This window comes from Canis lupus, chromosome 18, assembly GCF_048164855.1.
Source record: "Canis lupus baileyi chromosome 18, mCanLup2.hap1, whole genome shotgun sequence".
NCBI lineage: Eukaryota > Metazoa > Chordata > Mammalia > Carnivora > Canidae > Canis > Canis lupus.
In genome coordinates this window covers 28,828,895-28,841,370 of record NC_132855.1, presented here as the reverse complement: position 1 = coordinate 28,841,370, position 12,476 = coordinate 28,828,895, and the positions used below count along the sequence as shown (strand labels likewise).

The following is a 12,476-nucleotide window of genomic DNA, read 5'->3' as shown; positions in this document are numbered from 1 at the left end:
TTCTGAAGTGTCTTTTGAGACATCTTATAGCCTCAAATTAGAAGGAATTGTTTTTTCTTTCAAGATTAGCTTTAGTCTCCAACTTTGAAAAAATTATTTAATTTATATAATTCCTTCCTTCAAACTGTCTCGGGCCACATATGCTCATAATGTACTCTGTAAGGAGAAAATCCATAAACAAAACTATGTTTTTTGAAAGTTTTTTACAAAATAAGAAAAAAACATGTGGGAAGAATTTTGAATGTGGTGCTTATTAGTCTGTGAAAATTACTTTGATCTTCTAATTTGCCTCATGAAAGGGTTTGGTTAGTCAAGATGTAATCATATGACTCAACAATTCCTATACAGGTTCTAAGTAGCCATTTCCATATAATTTCTACTTTAAGACAAGCACCAGTTGTCAAATATGAAGGCTAAAAAGTTACAAAGTCATTGAGGCCATGAATCTTTAAATAAAACATGGTAACAGAAAGAAAGCAGAGATGATTAAATAGCAATTATTGCAGACAAATGCTATGATTTGTACAATCCATATAAAGGAAAGAAGTAAGAACTCTTTAATCTGTTATTTAGTCTGAACAAAAACATCTTTTGGGTAAACTTGAATTACCAACAAACGAACACTGATAAAGAATTATCAAGTTAAAAAAAAAAGAATTATCAAGTTTAAAGAGAAAAGCCTGATTTGTTGAATGCAGGACTCTATAATTATAGACAAATTCAACCAATAAAGAAATGAAATATTGGTCTAAAAGAGCAATCTACAGCAAAACATATTTGCTCTTTAAACAATCCTACTTGTTTTAAACTATAACCACATGTAACAAGGCAGATCTTCATTCATGTCTCCCAGGAGTCAGCTTACTCTTCAAGGAGCTGCAGTAGTTTATGTACACAAAGAGCAAGAAGGGCAAATAAGCCTCCTCTTATTAAAACTAATTCTCTGATTGGATATGTGCTATGTGCCAGGTACCATCATAACCACGAGGTAGATAATGATGATACAGACATGGCCTGTGTCTTAATGGGCCTTACAGTACTAATGGAGGAAAGAAGCATCAAGTAAGTAAACACAAAAACCAAATTATAATTTTTAAATATGGTAAATGCTATGAGGGAAAATAACTGTGTACTTACCTATAGCAATAGGAAATTATGAGGGGAATCTTAGAATGAGTGGTCAGGGGAGGCATCTCTTAGGAAGTGAGGTATGAGGGGTGAATACAATTTAGCCAAAAGAATAAGTGGAATCATTCTAAGCAGGAAAAAAGTTTGCAATGGCCCTATGGTGGGGAGAAAATGGCATTTGTGGAGAAACCAGTACAGGGGGAATACAGTGACTGCACGGTACAAAGGCTGGAGAGGTAAACAAAGCCACATCATGCATGGCCTTGCAAACCTCTGGAAGAACTCGAGATGTGAAATATTTGCTGGATGGTCATAGCATTTAATAGCATGAAGAAGGGACTAAAAGGCAACACAGGACATGGAAACAAGAATAAGATTTCCATTTGGACATTTAAAGTTTAAAAGGGCGGTGAGCCAATCGAATGGCAATTTCAGTGGGCAGCTGGTCAGAGGAGCCTGGAGCTCAGAAGGAAAGTCTGAACTAAAGATATAAATTTGAAGTCACTGGCACTTGCATGGTATTTAAAGCCACAGGAATAGGTGAGCAAGAAGAGGGCCCAGAACTAATTTAAAGTTGAATACAAGACCAGTTAAAGCATATAAAAATGACTAAAAAGGAGACCAAAGGAGGAAAAAAATCAGGACAGTGAGGACATGTAACCCAAGAAAAGACAAAATTTCAAGAAGGAAAAGATTGTCAGCCATGTGAAAGTTGCTGAGACACTGCCCAGCAGTGGCTGGCTAGCCTACCGGGTAGACAAAGATTCTGCTGCCAAATACAAAACCTTCCTTCAGTGGTAGATGTGAATTCAGTGATAGACATGTATTTACCAGCCTTGATAATGACTAGCCCAAATAATGGGTCTTAACAATACATATCTTAACGCAAATATCAGACATATCCTATCAAAATCAAGCATTTTCTACTCAATTCACAGTACCACTACCCTACTTATATAAGTGTGCTGAACTTGACTTAGGTAGGTACCAAGAAATTGTGTACTATTGCTTAAATAATAACATACCAGCATCAAAGCACACCTTAGGAATTCGTATCTATTTTGCTGGACGGAAGACTAAGAAGATCCTAAGCATTCATTTTCATATAAATTAGAAACTTTGATTTTACCCATTCAACCAGCATAAGGGTTGTAGCTAAGTAGCATTTCTCCATCATAACCAGCAGTCAAAACAAAAATGTTATTCCTCTACATCTATATATAGAACTCTATTCCAATGTCTATATAGAAGGAATAATAAGTCCAAGAATACGGTTCTCATCCCAACTCATTTTCTAATTGTAAGAAGCAGAATCTTAGCTGCCTAACTGCCTTTTTTTTAAAGTTTCTATCCAGAAGTGTTATTTTAATTAGCCTTATTTCGGTATAGTTATAGGTAAAACTATATTCCAGTATGGGAAGAGGTAAAACTATATTAAGTAAAATTTAAAACATATCTTTATTATAACCAAAATCCCAATACCTAACTCTAAATCAGGTAGTTCTCAAATATTGTCTAGGGACCTTTGGGGGATATAAGAAGTGCACAGTGATATTTTCAAAAAGGAACATGATGGTGTGATGGTATCAATCAACTAATGGAATGTGTGCTTGTATACTCTTGCCTTTCAAAATTTCTTAATTTTAATTTATAACACAGTAAATATTGATAAATAAAGCCCATGTAAACAAAAGCTCTTTGAGGTCCTAAGTAACTTTTAAGAATTTAACAGGGTCCAGAAACCAAATATTTTGAGGATTACTACTCTAAGTTTCTTTATACCCATTTATTTGATATGAGTTTAAACTTACCCTGACAAAGTATCGCATGATCTTGTTCTGGAAATCTCCAGGAGGTAGCAATAAATATAGTAAGACCTCACACAAATCCCTTAGAAATCCTAGAAATGAAAAAGGTAGCTATAATAACATTAGAAAATATCAAATCTCCACCTATTTGTGATTAAAAACACATGAAGGCAGAAATAAGTAGTTTCCTGTTTATATATAGCAGCTTATTATTTTAATAATTAGTACAAATCAGTATTCATTAAATTTTTTCATTCATTAAACTAATATATTTCATTCTGCTCATCTTTATCTTTTGAATCGAGAAACTTCAATTATAAAAGTGTTCTCCCCAAAACAATTTTAGTTGTACCAATTTTAGTTTATTCTACACTTCTACTACACAGTATCTTTGCATACTTAGAAGTTATTTGCATATTCTAAAGTATACCTGACAAGAAAGAATCTCCATTATCTTGATAGGTAATAACAAAAGAAAAAGTGTATGCTCTTCTATTTTACTAATACATGAGGGCTCGATTTATATAGAAGTACTGCACATCACTATATCTATTTCTTATACTTAGTTATTATTTCATGTCAGTGCTAATGAAATGGCAATTAAAAACTGAACTGCACAGTAAATATGAAAAGAAGAGGGCAGCCCTGGTGGCTCAGCAGTTTAGCATCGCCTTCAGCCCAGGGCGTGATCCTGGAGACCCGGGATCGAGTCCCATGTCAGGCTCCCGGTGCATGGAGCCTGCTTCTCCCTCTGCCTGTGTCTCTGCCTCTCTCTCTCTCTCTGTGTCTCTCATGAATAAATAAATAAAATTTAAAAAAAGAAGAAGAAGAAAAAAAGGAGGGGAGAGGAAAAGAAAGGAAAACAAATAGTAGAGCACATTTTAAAAATCAAGGAAGACAATTTCCACAACTAGAAATACTTCTCTGTAGTTTTTCATATGCTAACACTTCCTGGGAATGTAATTATATAGCTGATCCTTTTCATCAAAAACGTGCCAAGTAGCAAAGACTCTTTCTGAGAGACTGCAAAACTAGGAAAACATAACCTCCTCAACTAAAGCTTATCCAGTCTAACCTCTCACAAAGAAAAGCCACGCCCATTCGACTCCATAAACTATATTTAAAATATTTATACTCATTCTCTTAGAAAATATTTTAGGATATACAGGTATACTCTTGAAGAATTGACAAATTCAAAGAGAAAATAAATTACCATAGGTCATAAAAAGTAAATTTACAATGATAAAATATTTGTGCTTGCTATATTTTAAAAGAGAAATAATTTTTAATCACCACCTTTTAATTTTAAAGATGACCTTTCAAGAAGAGAAAATCTGGAAAATACTTTTAAGAATTAAAAAATAAGGTGAATAGTGACACTGTCTATACCATGCTACCTATCCTGTAAGTATAATTTCACCCTTTACCCTTATTTTGTTCCCAGCTTTGCTAACTTGTCTCTAACCAATCTGAATAGTCACTGTTATCCAAAGAGTTAAATTGAAAAGAAAACCTTCTTCATCTTTGGGAGAAGTGCACACTAAATCACGGCAAACATCCTTCTCCATTTCAACTTCAACTTCAAAGAAGGTATCCACAAGATCTTCCGCTGTACCTGTACAAAGAAAAGAACAAAACATACAGAATGATAAAGAAAGACAGATTTTAAAGTCCTAATTTTCAAAGGGAATAAAGATATTACCTTTTGCTTGTTCATCTTTCTCTGTTATCTTCTGTTGAGCCTTTCTGAATACTCGTAGGTGTGTGCCAAAATCATCTACAATGCGTGTAGTAAAATAAGGTTGCCAGTCTATTTCTTTTGACCTTATAAAAAACACATTACATAAAAGCATTATACAAATGCTTTTTAATCAAAGAGTATAAATTCATTTTAATGACTCCTAAATAACAGGATTATCAGAGACTGAATTTATTCATACTGAGATTTTGTTTACTTAATTACTCTTACATCTTAGCCCTTCCTTTTCACATAACCCAAGGTATATCAAATCTAGTTGACAAAGTAGCTGAACAATATTATTTGAAGTATTTCATGTGCCTAAGGCTTATTATCTAAGTGCTTAAAATATAAAGAAAAAAATTTTTCTGGTTAAACCTAAAATAAGTCTGACAACAGGTATATTGGGTAATTTCTCACCTCAGACAGAGTATACATTAGGGATTCAGAATGTTTTTGCTTGCTTTTATTTTATTTTTTAAGATTTTTATTATTTATTTATTCATGAGAGACAAAGAGAGAGAGGCAAAGACACAGGCAGAGGGAGAAGCAGGCTCCATGCAGGGAGCCCTGAGACTTCAGGATCACACCCTGGGCCAAAGGCAGGGGCCAAACCGTTGAGCCATCCAGGGATCCCGTTTTTGCTTGTTTTTAAAAGAGCATTTAAAAGAGCATTTTTAAAAGAGCATTTCTTGGTTCCTTCTGAATGCTTTCTGAATTCTCTATATTCTTCTCTTTAGTTATGTAGCCCAAGTTCTGAACAAAATTTCTTTGGTATGAGTCTAAGTGGTTTCTGTTTGCAGATACTACAACTTAAAAACTTAACCACTCAAAATAATTATAGTCACACAGAAATGGCTTAAAGTATGATACATACTACCCATGAAAAAAGTGATTACTAATTTTATTAAGTTACCTATTATTCTATCTTAAAAGGAACAAATCTCAAGAAACACTGCTAATTTAGTACATCAGTGAAACAGATAACAAAGAAAACAGATAAGCCAAAAAGAGTTTACACTTCTCCTTGGACTAAGTGATATTTTTAAATAAATGTTTTTTTCAGTCCAATTTTCCTTAAATTAGCACCCAAATTAATTTGCCTTTTTAGGAACATACCAAATAGGTAAAAGAATCTATTCATGAAGATGCTGGCCAATAGAGAAGCAAAGAAAAAACATACTATAATTTGCTATGTTATTTACATACATACATACATACATAATAAAAAAGCTAGTGAATGAATTAACTTGATTATTGTCACATTTTGAGAGAAAACTTGAAGTTGATGATGGCATCGAGGAACATAACAGATGCCTGTTTTCAAATAAAAACACGTTATTTACACTCAATATTTTTATATGCACTTTTTGTTACATATGTGGGAATAAACAGTAAATTATTAAGTACATGAACACAAAAACAAATTAACATTAAAAAGGGAACCTGCAGTCAGGGATCTGAGGAGTTAACATTACTTAGATTACTTTAAGTGCCATAGTATATAAGCATATACTAACTTTGGTAATAATACTCAGCCTCAACAAAAAGCCGAAAATAAAAACTTAAATCTAGCAGTCTCTAGAGTATTCTCTTATTAAAAAAAAAAAAATCATAATTTGTATACATATCTTTCAAAACTCTTTACATGAATTATTTGTACAAAATCATCCACATCTAAAAATTTTACAACAGAATTCAGTTGGTATAATTCATTACTATATACCAACTGAATAATACTAATTTATTACTCATTTTATCCATAAAAGGGTCATTCTAACAAATTTAGAAGAAAGCTGAATAAATAATTTTTCAAACTACATCTGTTTTGCTTTGTAGTATAATGCTGATTACATAATTTACTGAACATAATTTACTGAAATTTTCAAACAAAATAAAATTTACTAATTTTAGAAGGCATTTTAAACCCATCTCAACTCATTAGAGAAGATATAACATTGAAAATAAGTGAAGGGCAGAAACCGTGGCGCAGCGGCTTAGCGCCACCAGCAGTCTGGGTTGTGATCCTGGAGACCCGGGATCGAGTCCCACGTCAGGCTCCCTGCATGGAGCCTGCTTCTCCCTCTGCCTGTGTCTCCGACTCTCTCTCTCTCTCTCTCTCTCTCTCATTCTCTCTGAATAAAATCTTAAAAAAAAAATAAGTGAAAATAAACAAGCAATGCAAATACATAAAATTCATTTTAAATTTAAAATAGGGATTTCTACTTTCAATATACAAGTATGTTGAGGGTGGAGAAAACCAGTAACAACAGTATTCTGTATCTCCACCCAAGATCATTATTTTCCCTTTGCTTGACTCACTTCCACTGAATATGTGCTAATTTAAGTCTTAAAGGAACTTTTCTAGGTTAGGAAGATAAAAATAGTAGTACATCGCTTCCCTTTGTAAACTAGGAAAACATCTACTAACAATTTCTAGTGTTTGTCTTAACATAATTTGAAAATATTCTGATGACAGTGAAGTACTTCCTAAAATTAGAGGATTATGATAAATATCTAGTAAGTGAACCATGAATATAAAAATCAATTAAAGAGTCATTCAATTTACAGCCACACTTTCTTCTATTTATCCACATGTAGCTTTCTATTAGAGCTCTTAGTATCAATTATTCTTGAATTATGCCTATAGTCATCCACACTCTTTTTCTTTTAAGGTTTATTTATTTTAGAAAGAGAAAGAGCACATATCCTAGCACAAGAGTGGAGGGAGGCAAAGGGAGAGGGAGAAAGAGAATCCCAACCAGCCTCCACACCAAGCACAGAGCAAATCAAGAGTTGGATGTTAACTGACTAAGCCATCCAGGCACCTTTATTGTCAAGGCTCTTTTTCACTTTGTTTAAAGTATTATTCCCCCGCATGATTCCTACTCTAATAAAAAAAAAAAAAAACAATAAATCCTATTACCTATACCTTCATTTTATTACTACTGTAAACTTTCCTTTCCTCAACTTAAATACAGGAGAGCGTTATTTCCTATATGACCAAGAGAATAATATATTCTAACCCTACCTTGAAAATCTAATATTTATAGCAGACCCCTGAAGCTTACGTATCTTGACAGAATTGCAAGAATTATGAAAGTTAACTAGGAATGCAAACAAGTAATGAAGTTTCATTAAAGTACAAGAGCAAAAACCAAACTATAAAGTATATCTCTCTGAATATGTATTTTCATGCCTTTATCTCCATCCCTAATGCCAGCATTCTATTTCTAGCCTTTTATTTTACTTTATTAATTTTTTTACTGGAGTTCAATTTGCCAACATATAGCATAACACCCAGTGCTCATCCCGCCAAGTGCCCCCCTCAGTGCCTGTCACCCAGTCACCCCAACGCCCCACCCACCTCCCTTTCCACTACCCCTTGTTCGTTTCTGAGTTAGGTGTCTCTCGTGTTTTGTCGCCCTCACTGATATTTTCACTCATTTTCTCTCCTTTCCCTTTATTCCCTTTCATTAATTTTTATATTCCCCAAATGAATGAGACCATATAATGTTTGTCCTTCTCTGATTTTCTTATTTCACTCAGCATAATACCCTCCAGTTCCATCCACGTCGAAGCAAATAGTGGGTATTTGTCATTTCTAATGGCTGAGTAATATTCCATTGTATACATATACCACATCTTCTTTATCCATTCATCTTTTGATTCTAGCCTTTTATTTTAGATGGTCTCCCACATCTACCTTTCTCTCCCCTCCATTCTGTTTTCCATAGAGCAGCCAGAGTGATCGTTTCAAAAATACAAACATGATAGTACAAAATAAGAGATTCAAAAACCCTTCAAGAAGTCCCTTTAGATCTAAGGGCTAAGCATGAATACTTTCTCTAAGACCTTGCATACCCAGGACAACCATGCTTACTTCCTCATCACCATCTGTTCTACCCTCTTCTTTCCTTTCTGTTCTGCTAACTCACAGGCTTTCTTTCCATTTCTCACATATGCCCCTTATCTCAGAGCCTCTGGACAAGCTAATCCCTCTGCCAAGTTTGCTCACCCTTGCCCACTTTTCACACATTTCCCTTCTCTCCCCCACATTCACTTAACAATTCCCACTTACTTTAGAGTTTACCTAAAATGTCTATTCCACATGGCAGCCTTCATTGCCCCTTATCCCTCTCTCTCTCTGCCATATGCTTTCAGACTAGGTATGGATCTCCAGTTATACACTCTCACAGTACCAATTTTTTTCACTTTTTAGAGCACTTAAAACCTAGAGTTAAATAATCCAACTGCTAGAGATAAATTCAACTGCTGAGATAAAAATCCTAGGAAGCCAGAGACTTTGTCTGTTTTATTCTGTGTTCATTTTATCCACAGTGCTATCTCACATGGCTAAATAATGTATTGAACATTGGAGACACTCAATAGATATTGATTTACTGATTCCTCTTTCAGGGTCAAAACACTGTAAGTAGGTGCCTAGAGAAATGCAACATGAGATGCACATAACGGTTTCCTCTTTACTTCTTAAAGTTCTGCAAAAGAATATAAAGTAAGGAGCCCTTTTTACCTTTCTAAATCCCCAAGCTACTTAATGCTAATACCAAAAATATGCAATAAATATCCCAAATATATAGGCGGACAATGAGATTATATAAATTACTTCACTGGTCCCATCTATGCTAAGCAGTGTACAGCTCATCATCAGTAATGCAAAAAACACACCAAAATCACTAAGTATTTCTCTAAAAGAGCACTGGATTGGCTACTATGTCTTTAATTCAAGTAAAAGATTCACCATTTCATTTGTTGTGAAATTCAGCAAGTCACATCACTTCCCTGAGTTTGTTTTCTCTAAGGACATTTAGAGCTTTAAGAATCCATGATTGTATTACCTGAATACCCATTGTAGCATGTGCAACACACACACATACACACACGGACATATTACATGGAAAACTGATAACTGGTTAGTAAATCAAAATATCTGACCAAAAGAGGGAATCATGAATATATCTCATTTTAACTTAAATCATATAAATCTTTCAATATAAGACTAAGACCTTTTATTTGACTAAGGTTTTGCCAAGTGATATTAATGCAGCTTTTGTCACATTACAACACTGCAACAGTTATGGTGGCCAGTTTCTTTTCAATGGCATGACAACTAAAGACATTTGTGAACAAATCTGAATGCAGAGTCCTTCAGGACTTTACACCAATATTTCATCTGCACACCTGATTGTTTCTGCACATCTGACTCAACTGCAATCTATTTAGCAACTAGCTTGAGTAAAATTTCAAAACCAATGACTTAGTTTTTATAGAAACTACCTTGCCATTCACGTACTTCTTCCAACTATGTAGGAATAAATTAAATGATGATTATAATAAAAAGTATAACTGGTATACATGGGTTCAGAAACAAATACAACTTTTTTTATCATGCTTGGTCAACTTTCTCCTCTAAATCACACATGTTCAACTCACCCTATGGACCAAGTGCATCAGATTTTCTGGGGGCAGGACCCAGAAACCTAAAGCTTAAAAGATGGGAACAGAAGTGGACAGAAGTACTACAAAGTAGTTTCTTCACCTAGCTTTAATGCCAGGTGCATGAGTCTGTATGAGTGTGTCTTCCACAGGGAATGGAGAATACTGGCTAACTGAAGTAATTAAGAGAACTGCTACTACAGTAGTGAATCGGAACCATGGCAAAAGTAGCTTAAAATTTTGTTGACGATAACCACACACAAAAGTAGAGGTAAATTAAGCAATATGTTGTAATTTTAAAGGATTAAGAGACCACACTTAAAACAAGTCTTAATGAATATAAATCAAACAAGAGAAAAAAAGGATATAGGAATGAATAAAAGAAGAGTGAGCATGGGGATCCCTGGGTGGCGCAGCGGTTTGGCGCCTGCCTTTGGCCCAGGGCGCGATCCTGGAGACCCGGGGTCGAATCCCACGTCAGGCTTGCTGCATGGAGCCTGCTTCTCCCTCTGCCTATGTCTCTGCCTCTCTCTCTCTCTCTCTCTCTCTGGGTGACTATCATAAATAAATAAAAATTAAAAAAAAAAAGAAGAGTGAGCATGGTATATGCAAGGATCACCATGTAGTAGACTTACCTGACTAAAGACATGGGTAGCTGTTTAGCAGTAAACGTAATCTTCCCATTCTTGGCAGAATACTTTTCCTACAAAAGGTCTTTTATATCAAAATGATAACAGTAAAAACTGACTTCTCATAGAAACAATCCTATAATAAATGTTATGTTCCTGACATCACGCTATTTTTTCTCAGAAATGACTAAGACCGTATTTGAAAACAGTAAGAATGGCACTGTACACTGTATAGTGCAGATATGTAGACATATACGCACACGTACATATTTAAAGACGTTTTAAAGATATATTAATCAATAAAGGAAATAACCAATCACATAAATTTATAATAATATGTATTAATTTCCTAGGAGTTCATTTTCTATATAAAAATTAGGTATTTTTAAAAATCTCTACTGTAGTAAAATTCCTAGTTTTTCTGGATATATTTTAATAAGCAAGCAATTTTGAGAATTTTTTATTTTTTTTGTCTGCTAAAGAATCCCTTCTTCCTTTAGCCATTGTATCAGGCACTAACCTTCCCCCTAACAATTCATTATTAGAAAGGATATACTCTAAAATACATAAACCTTGTTTCCATTCTTCAGGAGACTTTGAGGGAACACTTAGTTACAGTATCATGTTTCAGCCTGAAATTTAATTCAAGCATATTTTTAGGCACAGGAATGTTGTGAGGGAAAAAAATAAGACTGTAAAGTAAGTAATAGATTTAACTTTTTTTCCACAACATTCCTGAAGTTACATGAAATTTTCTATTGCTCTCTATCATAATCCTCAAATACATATGGAAAATTCCTCTTTTATAAGAGCTAAATTAGCAACCACATAAGGAAATAAGCCTCACTCCCTGGTGATTAAAAACCTGTCTGCTCCCTTCACTGGCTGCACCTCTTCCCAGTTGGGGGAGAAAATAAAAGTGGAAGAGCCAATTACGCACCTCTCTTTTCTAGTTCCACATTCAGTGACTTCCTGGTGACAGCTTAAAATCAACCATGGTGGAAATATTTACACTTCAGAAAACTTACAGTAGACTTCTAAAACTACAAATTTATTGTTTTCTGCATTCTGTAAGGATAGCATCATCTGGATAATCAAATAAAAATTTTTAAATTTTCACTAATATATGATTTAACCATCAAGAAAAGATTAGTCTACTAAATGTCTCCTATGTCTGAAGTCAAGCACAGAAATATAACAAATGTTATATTTATTTCTGACCATATAGAAATATAATACAAGGTATAAAAGCTTTATTATCATCCTATTCTAAAACCTACTAGTAAAACAATAGACTAGAGAAGTACTTTAATTCCTAAGTAAATTAAATCTAATTAGCAACATCAGACACTATAAAAAACAACTCCCCAAATGGTATTCAAAATGTAAGGTGTGACAGAATATGTGAGTGCGTGTTTTGAGGACAAGCTATGACTAGAAAAATAAAATAAAATAAAATTTAAAAAAAACAAGGTTAGTACCAACCTCACCAGGGAGTCCTAGTATTTTAGAATTTCAAGGGATCTGAAATAATTACAAGTCCCTATCACCGCAGAGTCAGACTTTACTCATTCTAGATTACATAGCTAGTGACATCAAGGTTTTGCTTAAAAAAATAAATCAAGGTTCTTAATTTTCAATCCAGTGTTTTCTTTACTGTACCTTAACGAGAACACAAAATCTCCTGACTCTTAAAGTTATAAACAAATTGGAAAA

At 34.1% G+C, this 12,476-nt stretch overlaps 1 protein-coding gene across 9 annotated transcripts in view; it reads right to left on the bottom strand.

Moving 5' to 3' along the window:
- Positions 1-12,476, bottom strand: part of SNX13 (sorting nexin 13) — a 180,668-nt gene that overhangs the window by 113,113 nt on the left and 55,079 nt on the right. For all 9 annotated transcript variants that reach the window (XM_072783853.1, XM_072783854.1, XM_072783851.1 and 6 more), the window contains 3 exons: positions 4,639-4,760; positions 4,450-4,551; positions 2,940-3,028 (listed from right to left, as the gene is read on the bottom strand). In XM_072783853.1, coding sequence (XP_072639954.1) covers positions 2,940-3,028; positions 4,450-4,551; positions 4,639-4,760 — 313 coding nt within the window. The remainder of the gene's footprint in view (positions 1-2,939; positions 3,029-4,449; positions 4,552-4,638; positions 4,761-12,476) is intronic.